This window comes from Bubalus kerabau, chromosome X, assembly GCF_029407905.1.
Source record: "Bubalus kerabau isolate K-KA32 ecotype Philippines breed swamp buffalo chromosome X, PCC_UOA_SB_1v2, whole genome shotgun sequence".
Classification (NCBI taxonomy): Eukaryota; Metazoa; Chordata; class Mammalia; order Artiodactyla; family Bovidae; genus Bubalus; species Bubalus kerabau.
The window spans coordinates 95,163,499-95,187,055 of record NC_073647.1 but is presented as its reverse complement, the minus strand read 5'-3'; the positions used below and the strand labels follow the sequence as shown (position 1 = coordinate 95,187,055).

At 41.8% G+C, this 23,557-nt stretch overlaps 2 protein-coding genes across 2 annotated transcripts in view; one reads left to right on the top strand and one right to left on the bottom strand.

The window, feature by feature from the left end:
* Positions 1-23,557, bottom strand: part of PDZD11 (PDZ domain containing 11) — an 85,634-nt gene that overhangs the window by 13,725 nt on the left and 48,352 nt on the right. The gene's annotated exons all lie outside the window — the stretch shown is intronic.
* Positions 16,106-22,852, top strand: AWAT1 (acyl-CoA wax alcohol acyltransferase 1). The gene is made up of 7 exons (XM_055565497.1): positions 16,106-16,181; positions 17,082-17,189; positions 17,478-17,548; positions 18,421-18,625; positions 19,307-19,478; positions 21,605-21,804; positions 22,030-22,852. The coding sequence occupies exons 1-7, from the start codon at positions 16,106-16,108 to the stop codon at positions 22,182-22,184; spliced, it is 987 nt and encodes a 328-aa protein (XP_055421472.1). The 3' UTR covers positions 22,185-22,852.

Below are 23,557 nucleotides of genomic sequence, written 5' to 3'. Positions count from 1 at the left end.
TTGAACTGTGGTGTTGGAGAAGACTCTGGAGAGTCCCTTGGACTGCAAGGAGATCCAACCAGTCCATCCTCAAGGAAATCAGTCCTGAATATTCATTGGAAGGACTGATGCTGAAGCTGAAACTCCAATACTTTGGCCACCTGATATGAAGAACTGACTCATTTGAAAAGACCCTGATGCTGGGAAAGATTGAAGGCAGGAGGAGAAGGGGACAACAGAGGATGTGATGGTTTGATGGCATCATCAGCTCAATGGACATGAGTTTGAGTACGCTTCTGGAGTTGGTGATGGACAGGGAGTCCTGGCATGCTGCAGTCCATCGGGTTGCACAGAGTCAGATACAACTGAGCAACTGAACTGGACTATGGGGTTCCTACTACAGGACAAGCACTGTTCTAGATGCTGGGATTGGAGCACTCAGTAAAACAGAGACTTTGCTCTCACAGACTTTACATTGTAGCTGGAAAAGGCAGATGAGCAAACAAGCATCTTCAGATAGTGATAAGTGCCATGAAGAAAAAAAGCAAATAAGGGACCAGTGCGTGACAGAAAGTCCTATTTCAGCTAAGGTGGTGAGAGAAGCCTTCCCTGGAAAGGTGTTCTTGGAATAGAGATTTGAATGAAGTGAGGCAGCAGTCATCTTAGCACAGGGCAAAGAGCAGTCCTAGTATAGGAACCAGCAAGGACAAAGAGACTCGCATGTTCAGGCAACAGCAAGATTGTCTGGTAGACATAGGAAAAAAACTCATGGTTACCAAAGGGAAAAGCAGGGTGGGGAAGGGAGAGGGGAGGGACAAATTAGGAGTTTGGGAATAACAGTTATACACCACTATAAAATAGATAACCAACAAGGACCTAGTATATAGCACAGGGAACTATATTCAGTATTTTGTAATAACCTAAAAGGGACAAGAATCTGAAAATATACAGATGGAGGCACAACTGAGTCATTTTACTGTACATCTGAAACTAACACAACATCGTAAACCAAGTATACTTCAATTAAAAAATTTTGTACAGATTGTCTGGTGACTGGTTGAAATAGAATGAACAAGAGGAGAGTGAAAGATGAGGTGACAGAAGTAGACAGAGGCTAATCAGGCAGGCCCTTATAAGACAGTGTGATAGCTTTGGATTTTCTAAGTGAGATGAGGAATTGTTAGAAGCCTTGATATTTTTAGTATAAAAAATTTTAAACATACACAAAACTAGAGAGAACAGTATTAATAATCATGAACTTCCATAAATATATCACTTGGATTCCACCACTATTAAGATAATGGCATTTGCTTCATCTATGTCAACTTTCCTTTTTTATTTTTTTAGTAATTTTTATTAGAGTATAGTTGCTTTGTAATGTGTTAGTTTCTACTGTACACCAAAGTGAATCAACTAAATATATATATATAACCCGTCTTTTCTGGATTCCCTTCCCATTTAGGTCACTCCAGTGCACTGAGTAGAGTTCCCCATGGTATACAGTAGTTTCTCATTAGTTATCTATTTTATACATAGTAGTGTACATATGTCAATCTCAATCTCCCAATTCATCCCCTCTCCCCCACCTTGGTTTCCATATATTTGTTCTCTACATCTGTCTCTCTATTTCTGCTTTGCAAAAAAGTTCATCTGTATTATTTTTCTAGATTCCACATGTTACTGATATTATATGATATTTTGCTTTTCTCTTTCTGACTTCACTCTGTGTAAGTGTCTCTGTGTCTCTACATCCATCAACGTCTCTCCAATGGCACAATTTTGTTCCTTTTTATGGCTGAATATACTCCATTGTATATATGTACCACATCTTCTTTATCCATTCCTCTGTTGATGAACATTTAAGTTGCTTCTATGTCCTGGTTATTGTAAATACTGATGCAATGAACATTGGGGTGCAAGTATCTTTTTTGAATTATGTTTTTCTTAGGGTACAAGCCCAGGAGTGGGATCGCTGGGTCATATGGTAGTTCTATTTTTGTTTTTTTAATGACCCTCCATACTGTGCTCCATAATGGTTGTACATTCCCATCAACAGTGTAGGAGGGTTCCCTTTTCTCCACACTCTTTTCAGCATTTATTGTTTGTATGATTTTGATAACTAATTTTTAAAATTTATTTATTTTTTTAATTGAAGGATAATTGCTTTACAGAATTGTGTTGTTTTCTGTCAAACCTCAACATGTATCAGCCATAGGTATACATATATCCCCTGCCTTTTGAACCTCTCTCCCAGATGATAACTATTGTAACTAGTATGAGGTGATACCTCACTGCAGTTTTGATTTGCATTTCTCTAATAATTAATGACCTTGAGCATCTTTTCATGTGCTTTGGGGCGGTCTTCTTTGGAGAAATGTCTATTTATGTTTTCTGCCCTTTAATTGATTGGGTTGTTTGTAGTTTTTTTTATTAATTGATTTATTTTTTATTGAAGGATAATTGCTTTCCAGAATTTTGGTGTTTTTTGTCAAACCTCAACATGAATCAGCCATAGGTATACATATTGTATTTTTTATATTGAGTTTTATGAGCTATTTTTATATTTTGGAAATTAAACCCTTGTCAGTCGAATCATTTGCAAATATTTTCTCCCATTCTGAGGGCTGTCTTTTTGTCTTGTTTATGGTTTCCTTTGCTGTGCAAAAGATTTTAATTTTAATTAGATTCCATTTATTTATTTTTGTTTCTATTTTCAATATTCTAGGAGGTGGGTCAAAAAAGATTGTGCTGCAATTTATGTCAAAGAGTGTTCTGCCTATGTTTTCCTCTAAGAGTTTTACAGTATCCAGCCTTACATTTAGGTGTTTAATCAATTTTTAGTTCATTTTTGTGTGTGGTCTTAGACAGTGTTCTAATTTCATTCTTTTACATGTAGCTGTTCAGTTTTCCCAGTACCACTTATTGAAGAGGCTGTCTTCTCTCTATTGTAAAAAAGAATAACCATTTTCTTCTGTTGTTTTGTTGTTTATTTTTGGCTGCACTGGATCTTTGTTGCTTTGCACAGGCTTTCTCTAGCTGCGGTGAGGAGGAGCCACTCTTCACTGCGGTGCGCAGGTCTCACTGCGGCGGCTTCTTTTGTTGTGGACCACGGAGCTCTAGCACTCAGGCTTCAGTAGTTGCAGCACAGGGGCTCAGGAGTTGTGGCTTTTAAGCTCTGGAGCGCAGGTTCAGTAGTTGTGGAGCATGGACTTAGTTGCTCCACGGCATGTAGAATCTTCCCAGATCAGACACTGAACCTGTGTCCCCTGCATTGGCAGGTGGATTCTTATCCACTGCACCACCAGAGAAGTCCAGTATTTTCTTATATAACAATAAAGCCATCATCACACCTAAAAAATTAACTATGAGTCTTTAGTATCATCTAATACTCAGTCTGCAGTCATATTTTCCTCCTTCCTTTCAAAATAGTATTTTTTTTACACTTGGTTTATGATGTCAGTTCAATTTTTTTATCCACAGAAGTTCTCTCTATCCCCTCTTTCACTTTTTTCAAACCATTGACTTATTGAAAACCCTAGACCATTGTCTTACAAAAAGTCCCATTACCTGAATTTGTCTGTTAGCTTTCTCATGGGATCTTTGAAGTTGTTCCTTTATCCTTCCTATTTCCTGTAAGCTGGAAGTCAGCCAGAGGCTTGTTTAGATTCTGGCTCAGTTTTGAAGGTAAGAGAACTTGATGGGTATGTGCTTCATATTGGAGTTATCCCTTTTTCCATGCTACTGAGATTAAAATATAGTTGGTGATAGCCTGATCTTTTCAGTGTAATATTCCACATCAACCTTCACCTCATGGTAATAGCAGTCAATGATAATCCTTGCAAGACACAATTATTTCATCATAAGTTGTACAATGATGTTTTTCTATTTCTATCATTCCATCTACTTATTAGCTCATATAATGCAGTATATTGATAAGCCTCACTTCTAACTCTACCCCCTCTAATGTCTTCCTTCCCTTTCTCAACAGGAATGGGTAATTTGTTGCTTTTTTTTTCTTCTAGAGGTTTTTTTTTTTTCCAGTTAGAAGTATTTATATGATATATTTGTATGTACATGTATATATCCATATCCCTCCTCCTCTTCTTGACTAAAGGTTGCATTGTTGTATCTTGCTTTTTTCACTTAAAATATATCCTGGAAATCACTTCATATGTGTCTTCCTCATTATTAGTTTTGAGCAAGGTAACAACATATTCTGACATATTAATAGTTTAGAAGCCTTCCTCTAGCTGCCTTGAAAAAAACAGAATTTAAAAGTTCACATACCAAAGCAGGGAGATCATTAAGATGCTGCCATCTCGTATCATGCAAATAAAAGCAACATCCTAGAGATGGAAATGCCTGGGACCCTGATAACTTCACCGAGTAGCCCAGCACAATAGCTACTTCATGGTGTCTGAAACAGAGGTAAACAGATCTTTATCTTCTTTAAACTACATTTTATTTTGAATCTCTGTCACATTCACAGAACCTACATCCTAATTAACAAATCGTTCTTATTCTAACACGCTCTGATTATTATGACTGGGAATCAAGACAACTAGCTTTTTGTCTTGACTGTATTGGTCATATGACCTTAAGCAAAGGGGTGAGAGAGTGTTCTGGGTAGAGAAACAGCATCAGTAAGGTTTCAGAGGCTGTGAAATTTGGCTTTTCTCTCACGAGCAATAGAGGACCCCTGAAAGTGATAGTACAGAAGGAATTCTCAAAAGATAAAGTGGGTAGTAGTATAGAAAGGAAAAGAAACCAAAGACCAGGAGACCAGAATAGGAACTCAGCCTTAGGTCTTGCTTTTACCCAACACATAGTCATTGATGATCCAAGATAACTTACTTTCTCAGTGATTTACCATGGTTAACCCTACCACCATCTCTCTGTCTCTACTTCCTACTATTAATATTTCCTCTGCTGCTGCTGCTGCTGCTACTAAGTCGCTTCAGTCGTGTCTGACTCTGTGCAACCCCATAGACGGCAGCCCACCAGACTCCCCCGTCCCTGGGATTCTCCAGGCAAGAACACTGGAGTGGGTTGCCATTTCCTTCTCCAATGCACGAAAGTGAAAGTGAAGTCACTCAGCTGCGTCTGACTCTCAGTGACCCCATGGACTGCAGCCTACCAGGCTCCTCCGTCCATGGGATTTTCCAGGCAAGAGCACTGGAGTGGGTTGCCATTGCCTTCTCCAATATTTCCTCTACTTGTTGCAAACTCCACTCCAGCCACAGGGCCTGTTTGCTGTTCCTTAAATAAATTATTCAAACAAACATGCTCCTACCCCAGGGCCGTTGTACTTGCTGTTCCCTCTGTCTGGAATGGTTCTTCCCCTTGATATCTATATACAAGGAGGCAACATCAACCATCCCCAAGAAAAAGAAAGGTAAAATGGTGTCTGAGGAGGCCTTAAAAATTAGCTGTGAAAAGAAGAGAAGCTAAAGGCCAAGGAGAAAAGGAAACATATACCCATCTGAATGCAGAGTTCCAAAGAATAGCAAGGAGAGATAAGAAAGCCTTCCTCAGCAATCAGTGCAAAGAAATAGAGGAAAACAACAGAATGGGAAAGACTAGAGATCTCTTCAAGAAAATGAGAGACACCAAGGGAACATTTCATGCAAAGATGGGCACAATAAAGACCAGAAACAGTATGGACCTAACAGAAGCAGAAGATAGTAAGAAGAGGTGGCAAGAATACACAGAAGAACTATACAAAAAAGACTTTCATGACCCCGATAACCACGATGGTGTGATCACTCACCTAGAGCTAGACATCCTGGAATGCGAAGTCAAGTGGGCCTTAGGAAGCATCATTATGAACTAAGCTAGTGGAGGTGAAAAAATTCCAGTTGAGCTACTTCAAATCCTAAAAGATGATGCTGTGAAAGTGCTACACTCAATATGCCAGCAAATTTGGAAAACTCAGCACTGGCCACAGGACTGGAAAAGGCCAGTTTTCACTGTAATCCCAAAGAAGGGCAATGCCAAAGACTGTTCAAACTACTGCACAATTGCACTCATCTCACATGCTAGTAAAGTAATTCTCAAAATTCTCCAAGCCAGGCTTCAACAGTATGTGAACCATGAAATTCCAGATGTTCAAGTTGGATTTAGAAAAGGAGGAAGAAGCAGAGATCAAAGCAAGAGAGTTCCAGAAAAACATCGACTTCTGCTTTATTGACGCCAAAGCCTTTGACTGTGTAGATCCCAACAAACTGTGGAAAATTCTTCAAGATATGTGAATGCCAGACCACCTTACCTGCCTCCTGAGAAATCTGTATGCAGGTCAAGAAGCAACAGTTAGCACCGGACATGGAACAAGGGACTGGTTTCAAATCGGGAAAGGAGTACGTCAAGGCTGTATATTGTCACCCTGCTTATTTAACTTATATGCAGAGTACATCATGCAAAATGCCAGGCTGGATGAAACACAAACTGGAATCAAGATTGCTGGGAGAAATATCAATAGCCTCAGATATGAAGATGACACCACACTTATGGCAGAAAGTTAAGAGGAACTAAAGAGCCTGTTGATAAAAGTGAAAGAGGAGAGTGAAAAAGCTGGCTTAAAACTCAACATTCAAAAAACTAAGATCATGGCATCCGGTCCTATCACTTCATGGCAAATAGATGGGGAAACAATGGAAACAGTGACAGACTTCATTTTCTTGGGCTCCAAAAGCACTGCAGATGGTGACTGCAGCCATGAAATTAAAAGATGCTTGCTCCTTGGAAGAAAACCTATGACACACCTAGACAGCATATTAAAGAGCAGAGACATTACTTTGCCAACAAATGTGGCATAGTTAAAGCTATGTTTTTTCCAGAGACTGAACTGAACTGAACTGAAATAAATTCCTTGAACAAATATGCTCCTACCTCAGGGCCTTTGTACTTGCTGATCCCTCTGTCTAGAATGGCTCTTCCCCTTGATATCTATATACATTCCCTGACCAATCTACCTAAAATGGCACTTCTCTCCCATCCCCCTTATTCTGATATATTTTACTTCACAGAATATGTCACCATTTGGCATTATATATTCCTTTGCTGTTGTCATCCCTCCCTAGAATATAAGCATCATGTGGACAAGGACCTTGTTTAGTTTACTGCTGAAACCCTAATACTTAGAACACTGCATACAATAGTTGGCACACGATAAATATTTGTTGAATGAATGAATGAATGAGATAAGTAAAATAGATTTACTTAAGCCCTTATACTAGTAACTGACTTCAAAAATTTTTAGAGAAAACATGAGGCAAAAGGGGTGAGGAAGGCCAGTGCTCTACGGTGACCTAAATGTGAAGGAAATCCCAAAAAGAGGGGGGATATATGTATACGTGTGGCTGATTCTCTTTGCTGTATAGCAGAAACTAACACAACGTTGTAAAGCAGCCATATGCACGTGTGTATGTGTGTGCATACTTATTCATCTCCGACTCTTTGCGACCCCACAGACTGTAGCCTGCCAGGCTCCTCTGTCCATGGGATTTTGCAGGCAGGAATACTCCAGTAAAAAATAATTTCTTAAAAAAAAAAAGAGGTGAAGAGGGAAGGCCTAGGATGGAATGGTCAACCCTGAGGCGAAGAACATGGAGGAACGAGCTTGAAAAGGAGCTAAGAAGCTTAGCTCAATCCCATTTATAGACTGAAAAGCACTCAAATCAACTTTTGTGATGATTTTAATGTTTTCTGTAACTAACTAAACCTGCCATTTTTGCATCTCTGTCTTTTTCCCAAAGTTATAAAAATTTTTAAAAAACAACAAAGTTTTCAAATTTTGGAATAAAGTATAGAAAAAATTCTTCATAATCTCGGGGAAATTTTTATTAAAACAACACACAAACATGCAAACCTTAAAGGAAAGGATTGATACATTCACATTAAAATTAAGAACTTTAAAAAATCTCTAAAAAAGAGAAAAGACAGTCTACAAACAAGGATAAAGATCATCCATTCAACAGATATTATTGAGCACCAATAACAGGACAGTAATGGTCCTTAGGATAAATTAGTAGACAAGTCAAAACAAAATTCCTGCCTTTAAGGAGCATTCTATTGAAATGCATAATATGTTGAGCAAAAGGGCCCAGGTACTATCCTAAGTACTTTATATATATATATTAACTCCTTTAATTGGCACACATGCATATATATGTGTGTCTATGACAGGTCTATGAGTTAAGTACTCCACAGATGAGAAAAATGTAGATCAAAGAGGTTAAGAAAACTTTGGCACAGAGAGATTAACTGCCGGAGATCACACAGTTATTGAAGGGAGGAGCTGGGAGTTCAACCTAATCTGGTTCCAGAGACTATATTGACATTCACAGTATCCAACTGACAAAGGATTAGTATTTGTCAATACTAATTTGTCAAGAGATCCTACATATCAACAAGTAAAAGCTAACTATTAGGAAAATGAGTAAAAGATGTAAGCAAGGAGTTTCCAGAAGAAATATGACCTATAAGTATAAGAACCAATGCTCAACCTCTTTAGTAAATAGGGAAATACAAATTCAAACTCAAAAGGTAACATTTTACACTAAATTGGCAAAAACTTTAAAGTTAAAGCCAAGTGTTAGGATATGGAGCAACGTGAACCCACACCCTGCTGAAAGCATATGATGTAATCACTTTGGAAAACAATCTAGCATGTCCTAGTAAAACAGAATCTGCCCAGAACCTATGATTCAGCAGTTCCACTCCTACGCATATGCCCTAGAGAAACTTTTACACATGAGCACTACAACACATGGTTAAGAATGTCCTAGAAATAAGATTCATGATAGCAAAAATAAGCTGGAAACAAACCAAATGTCCATCAAATAAGACCATGGATAAATAAACCACAGTACATCCATCCATATTCATAGAATGGAATACAAAAAAGCAGAGCTACATATGTCAACAAAGATGAAACTCAAAATCTTAGTGGTTGAGTGTAAAGAGTCAAGTCAGAGAGAAATACCATATATAAATGTGTGTGTGTGTGTGTGTGTGTGTGTGTGTATAAATATACACAAAAGTCTGTGAGTGCTCAGTAGTGTCCAACTCTTTGTGAACCCATGAACTGTAGTAGCCCACCAGGCTCCTCTGTCCATGGAATTCTCCAGGCAAGAATATTGGAGTGTATTACCATTCCCTTCTCCAGGGGATCTTCCTAACCCAGGGATCGAATCCAGGTCTCCTGCATTGCAGGCGGACTCTTTACCATCTGAGCAACCAGGAAAGCCCTATACATTCCTATAGAGAGACAGAATAAACATGCAAAATACTGACAACTACTGACTTGAAGAGATAGATGATATACAAATGTGTATTATACTATTCTTTCAACTGTCCTGTATGCTTGAATTTTTTTAACTGGAAAAACTAACTTTGAAGGCCTTTAGAAGAAGCATGCTTTGTCTAGTTCACCATAATTCGCACCATTCTCTATTATAACTCTTTAGCCTGTTCCCTCATTTCTAGTACATCTGGTACCTAGAGACATTTGAGTTTGCAACTGGTAGCTCAGCTTGTAGGTCTTGGTCCCTCTTGCATCTCCTTGTCTCCTGCATGTACATGGTTGGTTTGGCCATTCCCACAGGTTGAACAAACCATATGTGAAGGTTGGGTTTTAGGAGAGGACAATACAAGCTAATGTAATTCCCCAGTACCCTGCAATAGGGAAGGAAGCCCTCTTCACCTTCCTCCCAGCAGTTACCGAAATTTCAGCAAGTGCACTACACCTTATGAGAAAAAAGGTGGGGCCTTGAAAAAGTCTAGCCATGCCAGCTAGTTTCTCCTAGAAGATAAGAGGAATAAATCAATGAGTCTATATGACTCTCTGGCATCAAAGGTGAAAAGGATGGGAAAGGAAAATCTTCCAGCAACATCAAGGGGCCTGTGAGGTTAACAACTGTATCAGGGATATAAAGTATGAGATAATTGCCTGTAACCTGTGCCTTGACTTGTGAGTTAAAATCCCTTGAAGGTACTTAGGCATCAGAGAGTCTGCAGCCAATAAACTGTTCTTCTTCAGACTGATCAGTTTTTAGCCCCATAGAGTCTAGTGGTACCGGGAAAACTGAAGCAGCTTTCCCAGTTAGTATCTGCCCAGCCATATTTGGTGATATGACAGGTTTTTTCTTTGCAAACTCTGGTTTTCACTCCCGCAGCGCTCACACTGCACTAAACAAACCCTTGATTCCTACCACCCCCAGCTTGCCTATTTCTGCACACACACCACACAGCATGAATGCATCCAATTGTTTAGCATGCAAATAGGCTTAGAAAGGACTAGGCAGATAGCCAGAGGCAGGCAGGGTCACTTGGGGAATAAACTGAGGCTGACTGGTGGCACTGAATGCCAAAGAAGGTAGGGAAAGCACAAGGCTGCAGTCTGGTTGGTCTTATCACATGAAAAGAAAGATGGAGAGCATTTGAACTTCTGACCTCCACTCACCTCTGACCTAGCCTAGCCCTGGGTGGTTTCTACTGGCCGTGTCACCTTATGGAATGGACTTGTCTTTTGGTTTATTCTTGCTTTGACCTCCACACCTTGTTGACTTTCCAGATCTTAACACTTCAACTTGTTTCTGTCATCCAGCTCTCCATAGGACCAGGCTTAGCTTTGGGGAATATTGACGCCTGTCCATCTTTCCCCTTGACCTGCTTTGGCTATATGCTGTCCACTTCCTATTGGGAGAGAGCTCACTTAAGGAGTTGATGCTGCTATCATGAAACCTTACCAGGCCAGGGACTGAAGATATGGAAAAGAGGAGCTCTATTACCAAAGCTGTAGTATCAAGAAGATATCTTCAATATATAGAATGGATAAACAAGAAGCTCCTACTGTGTAGCACAGGGACTATCACAGGAACAATATCCTGTGATAAACCATAATGGAAAGGAATATGAAAAAATATATATGAATGATTGACTCACTTTGCTGCATAGCAGAAATTGGCAAAACACTGTAAATCAACTCTACTTTAATAAAATAAACTAAAAAAGACAAAAATACCTTTGGACATCTGAGAAGGAAGTGAAGGGCAAGAGCAGATAATTAGTTGCTAAATTGTGACCCAGGGGCAAGATAGTACTTCTCATGTGTAGTGCTCAAGAGGGCAATTCCTACTGCAAAGGTGAGTAGGTAGATACATACATACATACCTACATAGGTAAGTGGATAATTAGGGAAGGGGGACATCCGTAAACAATGAGAATGTCTAATCAACCAAGAATTTTAATTAGTACAATTCTGTGAGGTCATGTTTAAAAAATGGTGGGAGTAGAAAAGAAAGGATCAGTATATTTACTAACAGTCAGTTCTCACATTCCCAGGTTCCCTAATTTCTTTTGTCCATTACTTCGTTTTCTCTGATACAATTCATAGTGGCCAGGACCACCTATATACCAAAAGTCCCCAGCCTAGGGAATTGCAATCACTCTCCTTAGTTCAGGCGAGACTAGATTTTTTTTTTCTCAAAAAGAAAACAATATGAAAGCAAACAACGTGATTTGACATGGCAGATTTCTTTCCCTGATCTTTCCTAAGTTTAGGCTGATCTCAGTGATCCACAGCCCTCAAGACCCATTTGTTCATGTTTCACCTCAGCCCTGGACTTGGCTTGTGTTTAAACATTACTGAGTTTGAGCGGAAGTGAAACTAATCAGCAGCCCTTCTAGGTCTAGTACATTGGGAGCCTTCAAGAAACCTGTTTCCTGAGCCGTTTGGAGAAGAGGGTCAAGCCCTTTCTTCAGACCTAGTTGTCTCTTTGGAGAGAGAGAGGCTGATTCTGCTGACTACGCTACGTGGTCCCTGGACCTTACCTGGGTTAACCGAGGCTTGAGGAAGTGGCCCACTTTTTGTACCAATAAATCCTAAAAACTGGGAAAGAGGAAACTGAGCAGTGCCCATTGAAAGGGCTGTGGGTAAGTGAGTGTTTCTGACCAGTGACTTTTCACCTACCATTAAAAGACCTAGAAGTCTGACCAGATTAGTAAAAGAGGCATATCTAAAAATGACTGCTTCCTCAAGAATAGGGTATTGGTTAAACAAATCATGGCATAGCCATACAACGAAATGATGAAGTTATAGAAGAAAATTGACATGAAAAATGTCCATAATATACTGTAGGTGAAAAGGCAGATTAAACCCAGTTATAGAGGGTCTTCTCTGGTGGAGCAGTGGATAAGAATCTGCTTGCCAATGCAGAAGGAAGATTCCACATGCTGTGGAACAACTAAGCCTATGTGCCACAAATTCTGAGCCTATGCTCCAGGGTCTGGGAGCTGCAACTACTGAAGACCTCGTACCTACAGCCCGTGCTCTGCAACAAGAGAAGCCGCTGCCACGAGAAGCCCAAGCACTGCAACAAAGAGTTTCCCTCACTGACTGCAACCAGAGAAAGCCCACACACAGCAACAAAGATCCACCCCAACCAAAAATAAATTAATTTAAAAAAACAGTACAGAGACTATGATTCTCTTTTGATTAAGAAATTATACACAATAACTAACATTTATTGAGCTTTAAATATGACCATATAAATAAACACAGAACTGAAGAAAATGCTTTACATTAATTACTTACCCTCTTGACAAATCAATGGTATCTGTAGATATTATACTCACCTTTTACAGATGAGGAAACTGAGGCACTAAGCAGTTAAGTAATTGGTCATAGTTCCCTTAAGTGGCAGAGCTGAGATACAGACCTGGATATGTTGGACTCAAGAGCCTAAACTCTTCACAGTGACACAATGTTTATCTCTATATTCATACAGGAAAAAGTCAAGAAAGAGAGATGCCAGGATAAGAACAGTTAACAGTTGTTATTTCTGGATTGTGAGATTATGAGTGACTTTTGTTTCCCTTATGTTTTCTTGTATGGTGTGAAATTTTTAGTAACTACATGGATTATTTTTATAATCAGGGAAAATAATAAATCAATTTCCATTTTGAAAAAAGCAAATAAACCATTGTTTCTAACCTGTAAGCAGCAAACCACTGTGGGTAGGTGAGGGTGGGGGGACTAACTTATATTACAAGGGTTCTGGAAATTCCTATATGGCCCAAGCACTGTCTAGAATGAATAAAAAATATGCTTACACATTTTTTTCAAATGTCCTGATGTATACTGTCATGATATATAGCCATAGAGCTGTCATTTGTTTGTTTATGTATCTATCTATATCAATCAATGGATGTTAAAAATACAACTATTTTTAATAGTTGTGGAAGTCCATGATATTATAAACATTAAAATAGGAAAATAAAGAATGTGATCTGCTACTAAAAGGAAAAATATATGTACACATATACTCTCTGTAGCTTGAGGGTCTTCTCAACAACTTACCTCCTTTCGGCGGGAGGATAAAAGGGAAAAACTAAAAATGCACAAATTATTAAAAGTTAATCCAGGAAGAGTCCTGAAAAAGATAATTTACAAGGACGAAAGGGCATGGACAGGGAGTTGATGTTGGCCTAGAAAATTCTGTTCTGGAAAGACAGAACGCTAATCTCCCCTATGTTGCCAGGGGCTAGTCCTCACCCCCAAGTACAGGGATGTCAACAAGGATTGCAAGAGATGCTGCAATACCTGAATGCTCAAGCCTGCTCCAGGGCAAGGCTGATGTTCAATTAGCAGGACGAGCTGAAGTGGGAACAGCCCTCCAGGTGCAGAGAAGGCAAAGTATGCAGAACTCTGTCTTTTGCCAAAATGACTCAAAGGTCAGCACTCGCCTTCCTTCCTCTCATTCTTATTTTGCAACGTGTCCCTTGTCCTCTATTTCTATATAAACTTTTGTCCCCCTAACTCATTACCCAGGACACACTCCTCCATAGGATTCCTATGATCTCATTACCCATAAGAAATCACAGACCTCAAACTAAAATACTCATTTACTGAGGGCCTAGGACTTTCCAGGCATTATGGGCAGATGCACTAAAAAATAAGATATGGTCCCTACCCCTTTAGAAGCATACCAACTCTAAGAGTGAAAATCAAATGAAAACAAAACACCAACAATTCAATTTGTTTCAGCGGGCATGAAATTATAACAAGGCAAGAGATGAAAATCAGAATGAGGGCTTTGCTGCTCCCCTCACTTTGGCCTGTATGTGGTGATCACTTATGCACCAGGCTTTACACCCTCACTCCTGCTCCTGGGAGCTTATTCTGAGGTCTGGAAGACTGGCTTACTCCAAGGGAAATAGTCTTTGACAGGTCAATGGCAGGGGGTAAAGGAAAATAGGAAGTAGGATTGTTCTGTATTAAAAATAAAGGAAGATCTTACTGAAGGGCTCAAACCTGAGTCCTTCCAATCCAGTGTTTGAATCCAGCTGCCAATCTGGGGGAAATACAGACACACAGCAGGCAGAATCTAGACTGTGGGAGATTCTCTAGGTCAAAATGGTCAGGAAAAGAAATGGATGGACGGGGAAACTGGAAACTAAAACAGACTTAAACTCTTATAAAATGCCAAAGTCGTAAAAGACAAGGAAAGACCAAGAAACCGTCATAGATTGGAGAAGACTAGAGAGACATGATGACTAGATACAACGTGGGACCTGATGACACCCTGAAACAGAAATGGACATTAGTAGGAAAAACGAGTGCAATTTGAGTAAAGTCTGGAGTTAACAATAACGTTCCAGTATTGGTTTCCTAGCTCTGATAACTATACATAAGATGGTTACATAAGAGGAAGATGGGTAAAGGGCATAGGGAACTTTGCAACTCTCCTATCAATCTAAAATTATTCCCAAATAAAAAGTTTTAAAAAGAGAGAACCTAAGGCAGATAATAATTTTTGTAATGGATAGGACTAAACTATGGTAATTAGGGAAGTGTGTTTGAGTAATAAAACCATGGAAAGGCAAGGGAAAGATTTTTCTAAATGTCAAAGATAATGGTTACTTTGGGAGGAGGAAGAGGGTTGTGATTGTAATGGGGCATGTAAGAGGCTTCTGGGGTGGGTGAAAAACATCTATTTCTTGACCTAATGGTGGTTGCAAGGTATTTGTCTTATAATAATTCATTAAGTCATACATTTGTTTTAGAACGCAAGAAATTTTCATCTTTGTGTGCGTGTTTCATGGTCATCTTCAACCACTATTAACATTTTGTCATACTTGTTTAATCTATCTCATTTTTTTCTTGGAGTATTTTAAAAGCAATTCTAAGACATCTGGGTATCTGTATCCGGTTTTTTTTTTTTACAATGAAAATGTAAAGAGAGAGACATAACATCCAAATATAATCAGTGGACCTTGTTTAGATCCTGATTCAAATTAACTACCTGTAAAAAGATATTTGAATATAGATTGGATAATAGATATTAATAGAGGAGTATTAATTTTGTTAATGGTGATAATGGTATTTCTTATCGAAGAAAACATCCAAATTTCTGTAGATGCATAGTGAAATTTAGGGGTGAAATGACATGATGTCTTAGAGTTGTTTTAAAATACTCCAAGAAAAAAAGTAGGGAGAGAGATGAAACAAATATGACAAAATGTTAATAGTTGTTGAAGATGAACATGAAACATGAATACAAAGATGAAAATTTCTTGCATTCTCTAGTTTTGTGTGTACGTGGAAATCTTTATAATAGAAAATTGTAAAAGAGGGACATCCCCAAACCAGGCCGTCTCAGGGCAACAGCTTCAACAGACACCTGGCTCTAGGTGCTCCCCAACTCCACAAACCCGCAGTGCTCCCTTCCCACTAGCCATGTCTCTGAGGTCACAACACCTAAAATCTCAGAGTAACCTGTGATGTGAAGGGTGATTCCCTTCTCTGGACCTCTGGGTCACTAGGACTGGATAACAGCCCTTCTCACCTTTTCTCCATCCTGACGTCCTAATAATCCCAGGAAAAAGAGTCAAAGGGCAAATATGGGGAAGGCCAGGGCTCAGATCTGTTAAGACTGTCCTTATACTCCAGGGCCTGCCCACTTCAGTGGGTGGTAGGTATGGGGCAGGACAAAGAACAGATAGGGCAGGTTAAAATCCTCATAAATCATATGTGTTCGCTACTGAGCGAGCTTCCAGAGGCTAGTGGCACCTTTGGTTGGAACACCGTTCTGGGATCTTCACTTCCTTCAGGCTCCTCGGCACAATGCCTTGTTTCAAGCAGCCTAAGCACTTCCAGAGTTTGGTACTTCTGCACTGGCCACTGAGCTACCTTGGCATGTGTGAGTACTAATCCAAGACAGCATGGCAAGAAGCCATAATCAGAGGCCAGGACCAGATCTGGGGCAATTTTTATGCTCATGGGAAGTCTCATCTCTGGTCAAGGAGTCTTGAGCTCCCTAAGTGCCCTGAGAAGGAAAAGATAGAACCTCGCAGGCAGTAAAGACAGGTGGAGTGGGAGGAGGTACAACAGAGTCATGATACTTCTGAACAGATCTAGTTAATTTCAGCCCCTCCCTAACCCTCACTATCTGGAGAGGAAAAATGAGGCCCATGGAATAAGATGATACATCTGTAATCTTAAGGTAACATGGGGAATGGAGCAGAAGCATTAGCATTAAAGACAGAGAAGTATAACCTGTGTTTGAACCATTGGATTTTCCATTCTGGGAGGAGAGTGGTAGTAGCATGGCTGGAGTGGGAGGAGAGACAGAAATAATGGAAGGAATGGTGAACAGGCAAGAATAAAGGGCTGAAGATGCTGTATGCAAGGAGTATGGAGAGATATCGATACTATATGGGCAAGGGAGGGTGAGCTAGTGGTTTAACAAGCATTCAAGGGTGAGGAATAGGGAGGGAAATAGGAGATGAGGGAAAAGACAGTGTATTAATGGAAGCAGTGGGTGAAAAGCTGGTAGCAGGCAGGGAGCAGGTGTAGGGGGACGGTGAGCAGGCAGGTGGACAGAGATGAGAGGTAAGCAAAGAAATAGGGCTGGTGTGTATGGTAGATGAAAGAGGGAAAGTTTGAAGGACAGGTGGATGTGGCTGATGGACAGGCAGGAGCTGGATTGTGCAGAAGGCCAAGACCAGGGGCTTGGAGAGTTTGGAGGGCTCTTAATAGGGCTGGACATGGTCAAGTTCTGCTGGCAGCACAAATTTGGTCTGATCTGCTCCCTCATCAGTTTGGATCTTGCAGCCATTGGCCATTTACCTACTGTTTACATCCTGGTGGCCACTACCAGCCCTTTACTTTGTCTGGTTTCTCCTGGACTGGAAGACCCCAGAGCAAGGTAAGACTCATGGACCTAGAAATAACAGGATTTAAGAATGCTCCATCTCAACCTGTAAACAAGGAGTTCCACTTACCATGCCACAGGCCTCTCATACAAGTTCTCGGAGCCAGGAGCTGGCTCCTCTCGGGGAGGGGCTGGGCCAGCCAGGACCATCCTGGGGTCTCTTCCTTTTCCACTTCCCTAGCAGAGCCATAGTCCTTCCAGGCTGCTCTGGAAGTGCTGGGTGAGTGAGAGGGCTGGGCTTGGCACACACAGACACATCCCCTACTGATATTTCTATCTCAGGTGGAAGGAGATCGGCCTGGGTAAGGAACTGGTGTGCCTGGACCCACATCAGGGACTACTTTCCCATTTCCGTAAGTGTCTCTTCCCCAGCATCCCTCACAGTTCCCCAAATACTAGGCACTGATGCTAAATGACTAGGGCTGTCCAAAAGGAAAGTGAGCATCTCAGAGAAGTCTCAGTGCAGGCTAGACAGACTTCAGGGTCCAACATTGCTACTGGGCATTTGTTACACTGCTAATATACTTTGGATGTCCTGGTAGGCATGACCTACCAGATGATGCAGGCAGAAACACAAGTACAGTTCAGATCAGTTTAACAAACTCTGATTGAAAACCTACTCTATACCACATAGTTTGGGGTAAAGAGAAGTGAGTAGGATGCAGTCCTCAGCCATTAAAAAAGTTCACGTCCAATGGGGAGGACAGATGAGTACATATTCATGGTTTGGTACAAGGTACATAAGTAGTTCAGACCAGGTGTAAGGAAAGGCTTCATAAACAAAGTGATATATCTAAGCTGGTTTTCAAAGCTCAGTAAACTAGCCCTGGTAGGGAGTTGGGGGAGAAAATACCAGGAAGAAGTTGTAGAAATGTACTACTATGCTGCTCCTCTGTGCACTCTTTGGAGTAGATAAGAGGTACTGCCAAGATTTTTGCCAACCTTTTTCATATGACAGCATTCACAGAAAATGATCCTATGCCTAAAGGGCGGAGACTGCTTTCCAGCCACAGGCAAGGAGCCCAGCAGTTGTAGGTATCCCCGATCCTACTGGTCTCCCAGAGGGCAAGGAGTCAGATCTCTTGACCGCCTCAACGCCACTCCTGGCCTCTCGGTTGAAAAGTTTTGCTTTAGAGAGTTCCCTGACCCCTCTAAGGCATCTTCACCCTTGCTTTCTTGTGTGATCTCATTTCGTCACCTTTGACATTTCTCTCTGTGGCTGCAGATCATGAAGACTAAAGAGCTATCACCTGAGCACAACTATCTCATGGGAGTTCACCCCCACGGCCTCTTGACCTTCGGCGCCTTCTGTAACTTCTGCACTGAGGCCACAGGCTTCTCGAAGATCTTTCCAGGCATCACTCCCCATCTGGCCACGCTGTCCTGGTTCTTCAAGATCCCCTTTATTAGGGACTACCTCATGGCCAAAGGTGCTTCTGACCATACTTACTAGAGTTTCTGGCTCATCTCCCCACTTGGAAATACACCTTTTTAAGCCCCACCCCTCCTTCTCAGCCTCCTGCCATCTTAGCACAGTAGTTAAAAAGCATATGTTGTAGAGCAAACTGCCTGGGGTCGAATCCTGGCTGTGCCACTTACTGTGTGGTCTTGGCAAGCTACTGAAGCTCCATGGGTCTCAGTTTCCTCATTTGTAAAGTGGTGCTGATGATAATAGTCTAACCTCAGATGTGGCGTGATGATTAAATGAGACAATACAAGTAAAACACTCAAGATAGCACCTGCCAAAGAGTATGTGCTCCATAAATAATAGCTATTGCTATTAGTGGCAATCCAGGAAAAGGAAAAGGTAGAATTACAGTTGGGGATTTAGAACGTCTTTCTGGTTTTTTCCCACTGAAAACCTTCCTACTATAGTTTTGACCTAGTGCCTCCTGTGAACTAGAAATATTGCCTCAAAGTGAAATGTGCTGCATTTGCTTGTCTTGGCCCTCTCTTCTCCACACCCTTTGTTCCGTTCATTGATTCTCTTTCTGGGCCCCATGGGAAAGGGGGCACACAAGCCAGTGAGTCAAGCAGAGGGTATTCCCCCTCAGCCATTCTCCCCTCTCTTGATCCTTTTGCTCCTCTCTCTGCTCCTTGGCTCTCCTCAGGTGTGTGCTCCGTGAGTCAGCCAGCTATTGACTACCTGCTGAGCCATGGCACTGGCAACCTTGTGGGCATTGTAGTTGGAGGAGTGGGAGAGGCCCTGCAGAGTGTGCCCAACACCACCACGCTCATCCTCCAGAAGCGTAAGGGCTTTGTGCGCGTGGCACTCCAGCACGGGTAGGTATCCCTCCCTGGGCAGAGGTGGGTGGCCTCTGAGCAGCAGGACCTGGTAGGTGATGCCAAGATGAATCAGACATGAGTCTTACCCTCATAAAACTTACTAGTGAGTGGAAGAGACGACTGTAGAATTTCAAAGAGACTTAGGTCATCCACTCCTCTGGAGCTAGCTGGACCAGTTCCCAGAAAGGCAACCAGAGATCCAGATTCATTATCGGGGGGCTTGGCTAGGGCTTACCTAAGACATAGATGATGCCCACATCATCTCTAGCAACATTGATATCTATATCTGTTCATGGTAAGTGCAAGAAGCAGTACATTATGTTGAGTATGCATGTAGGGTCTGGAGTCAGGGGCCCTAATTTCAAACTCCGGCCCCATGGCTTACTGCGAATTCTGGGACAGGTTATTCAGCCGTTCTGAGCCTTGCTGCTTTCCTCTTCATCATGTGGCTACTAACAATTGTACCTGTTTCATAGGATTATTGTGGGGTTTAAATGAGTTTATCCACATAGAACACCTACCATGTGCCTGGCACACAGTAAGAGATAAATGTTAGCCCCTCCGCTGTGCATGCTTAGTTTCTCTAGTCATGTCTCACTCTTTGTGACGCTATGGACTGGGGCCCGCCAGGCTCCTCTGTCCATGGGATTTTACAGGTGAGAATACTGGAGTAAGTTGCCATTCCCTTCTCCAGGAGGTCTTCCTGACCCAGAGAACGGACCATTGTCTTCTATATTGCAGGCAGTTTCTTTACTGCTGAGCCACCAGGGAAGCCCCACTTCAGTTAGTGACCAACTCTTTGGGACCCTATGGACTGTGGCCTGCCAGGCTCCTCTGTCCATGGGATTCTCCAGGCAAGAATACTGGAGTGGATTGCCATGTTCTCCTTCAGGGGATCTTCCTGACCCAGGGATCAAACTGATCTCCTGCATCAGGGGTAAAGAGAGGAAGTAAAGAGCAGGAGGGACTTCCCAGGTGGAGCTAGTGGTAAAGAACCTGCCTGCTATTGCAGGAGACATAAGAGACCTGGGTTTGATCCCTGGGTCAGAAAGATCCCCTGGAGAAGGAAATGGCAACCCACTCCAGTATTCTCACCTGTAAAATCCCTTGGACAGAGGAGCCTGGCGGGCTACTGTCCATAAGTTGCACAGAGCTGGACACAACTGAAGTGACTTAGTATGCACGCAAAGAGTAGGAGTCCAAGGCTAGAGCTGTGGGGGCTCCATCATGTCAGCATGCCAGTTCACTGGACACAGAGACAACTGTCCTATAGTAGCTTCACAGAAGAGGGGAAGTACTTCCAAGGACCTTGTCTGAGTGGCCTGTTTGTCAGTTTGGAGCATAATGTGGTGGAGAGAGCTCTGAGCTGGGAGCAAAGAGACCTAGGTTCTAGTCCAGCTCCTGCCACTCACTGAATACCTATGTGACCTTCCCCCTCCTGAACCTGGGCTTCTGGAGCTGTAGAAAAAAGAAAATAACCTCTCGGTGTGTTTTTCCACTGTCTCTGCTGTGAGGAACCAAAAAAGTTAATATGTGCCAAAACACTACGAGATCGCCGGTAGTAATTCACAAAGATTTGTGTAAGAGAGACTGTTTTCCTTACTCTCACAGGAAGACATAAGGAGCCTGCTTTTCTACGTAGGGCTCTGTCAGGGTGGATTCCCATGGCCCTATGAGAGGGAAACCACTGTACTCTGCTCTAGTCTCAAGACCTAGGACAGAACACCTTATGCACAGTCCCTGCAGGCGAGAGGCACCTCATACATATACATACACATCTGCCAAAGCATCGTCTTTTACTCTGTGCTTCCTACTAGTAGAAATAGATATTCCCCTTCAGGACACCTCCTGGAAGCTTTTTCTTTATGCAGTGTGGGTTCCTGTGGATTTCTGCCCCCATATCTTGTCCTTGTGATCCTGGCTCAGAGAGAGTATTCTCATTGGCCTTGAAAATTTCAGGAAAAAGAGATACTAACGACAGGAGCCATATTCGGTGCAAGAAGAAATGTTTTACACCACAGGGATTTTATAATAGATGGGAGCCTGGCCAGAAACAAAAGTTCTTCCTGGGGGGTTCTCCACCCCAGACTGTGTTTGGGAAATAAATCAAGGTTTTCCTACAGGGCTCATCTGGTCCCCACCTACACTTTTGGAGAAACTGAGGTGTATGATCAGGTGCTATTCCATAAGGACAGCCGTATATACAAGTTCCAGAGCTACTTCCGCCAGATTCTTGGTTTCTATTTTTGCATCTTCTATGGGCGAGGCTTCCGCCAAGGCTCCACTGGGCTCCTGCCGTACCCGCTGCCTATCGTCACTGTGGGTGAGTCCTGCTCTCAGCCCCTAGGCCAGCTCAGCTTTTCCTCAACCTCAACCTCAGGCCTTTCCAATCTCCGCACCCCCCACCACCAAAGAAGAGGACAGCCTAGGGGGAGTAGTTGGGAGCTTACTTGGGATGTGAAAGGATTGGGCCCAGGGAAGGAGAAGGAGGTTAAAGAAAGAAAAGATTCTAACACTTGACCCTTCTCTTTCCCATCTCTCTTGGCAGTGGGGGAGCCTCTGCCTCTGCCCAAAATCGAAAAACCAAGCCAGGAGATGGTGGACAAATACCACGCCCTCTACATGAAGGCCCTGACCAAACTGTTTGATCAGCATAAGACCCAGTACGGCTGCCCAGAGACCCAAAAGCTGCTTTTCCTGTGACTGAAGGGGCAGTGTGCCCAATAGCACAAGCCTGGGAGAAGAGATTCCATTAGCTGCCAACCAAAAGTGAGGGAAAGAGAGAAGCCAGAGGGCTGTGTGTGGTAGGGGAGGGCACTAGGAATTCCTTCCTTGCTACAGAGCCTTTGCAGTCTTCCTCCCTGAATTGCTTCACTGAGTCACTCCTTTAGGCCTGCCCCCTGCCCTGCCCACTGTCCAGTCCCCTACCAGATTTCCTCTCTGAGCCCAACCTGCCAGGGACTGAAGGACTCAAATGTTAGCCAGGCAGCCTGAGTAACCACCACTATGGCTGCTGTTGTGCTAATGCATTTTTAAATTAAGATATATTTGCATACCATCAATTTAACCCATTTAAAGTATAACATTCAGTTGTATTTAATACTCAAAGTTGTGCGACTACTATCACTATCTCATTTTAGAACACATTTCTGCAACCCCCCAAAAGAAACCCAGTACACATTAGCAGTCACTTCCCAGTCTCTCATCCCCAGCCCCTGCCAACCACTAATCTAATTTCTGTCTCTAGGGATTTGCCCATTCTGGATTTTTTATATAAATGGAATCATAGACTATGTGATCTTTTGTGCCTGGCTTCTTTCTCTTAGCATGATGTTTTCAAGGTTCATCCAATTTGTAGCATGTATCAGTACTTCATTCTTTTTATGACTGAATAAATATTTCATTTCACCAGCTGATGGACTTTGGGTTATTTCTAATTTGGGGCTATTATGAATAATGCTGGTATAAACATTCACATACAAGCTTTTGTGTGGTAATCATCTGTCTCTAAGTATGTCCTTTCCTTATGTCCATACCACTGAGCTAACAAGCACACCTTTCAGATAGGTAGATTGAAGGTATTTTACTCAGGATTACATTTCAACTGGCAGAGGCATTTCACATAGGTTACGATGTCCTCTGACACCGTAATCCCAAGGTATTTGCAACCATTTCCTCTTTTTTATGGCTGAATATTTTATTGTCTGTGTATGTGTGCATCACATCTTTATCTATTCATCTGACAATGGATAATTAGATTGTTTTCATGTCTTGACCATTGTGGGTAATACTGCAAAGAACATGATGATGCAGATCTCTCTTTGAGATAGTGTTTTCATTTCCTTCAGATATATAGCCAAACATACAATTGCTGGATCATATTGGGGTTATAGTTTTAATTTTTCCTGAAGATTGTCCATACTGTTTTCCACTGGCTGTACTAAATTACATTTCCATCAACAATGCACAAGGGTTTCCTTTTCTCTACATTCTCACCAACACTTGTTATCTCTTGTCTTTTTGATAATAATCATCCTGACAAGTGTAAGCTGATATCTCATTTTGGTTTGGATTTG

Excerpts from the sequence above, each read along its gene's own strand:
- AWAT1 (XM_055565497.1), top strand. The coding sequence starts at position 16,106 with ATGCCTTGTTTCAAGCAGCCTAAGCACTTCCAGAGTTTGGTACTTCTG. Across the intron at positions 16,182-17,081 it reads ACTGAGCTACCTTGGCATGT|TTTGGATCTTGCAGCCATTG; the intron begins GTGAGTACTAAT and ends CTCCCTCATCAG. Across the intron at positions 17,549-18,420 it reads GGGACTACTTTCCCATTTCC|ATCATGAAGACTAAAGAGCT; the intron begins GTAAGTGTCTCT and ends CTGTGGCTGCAG.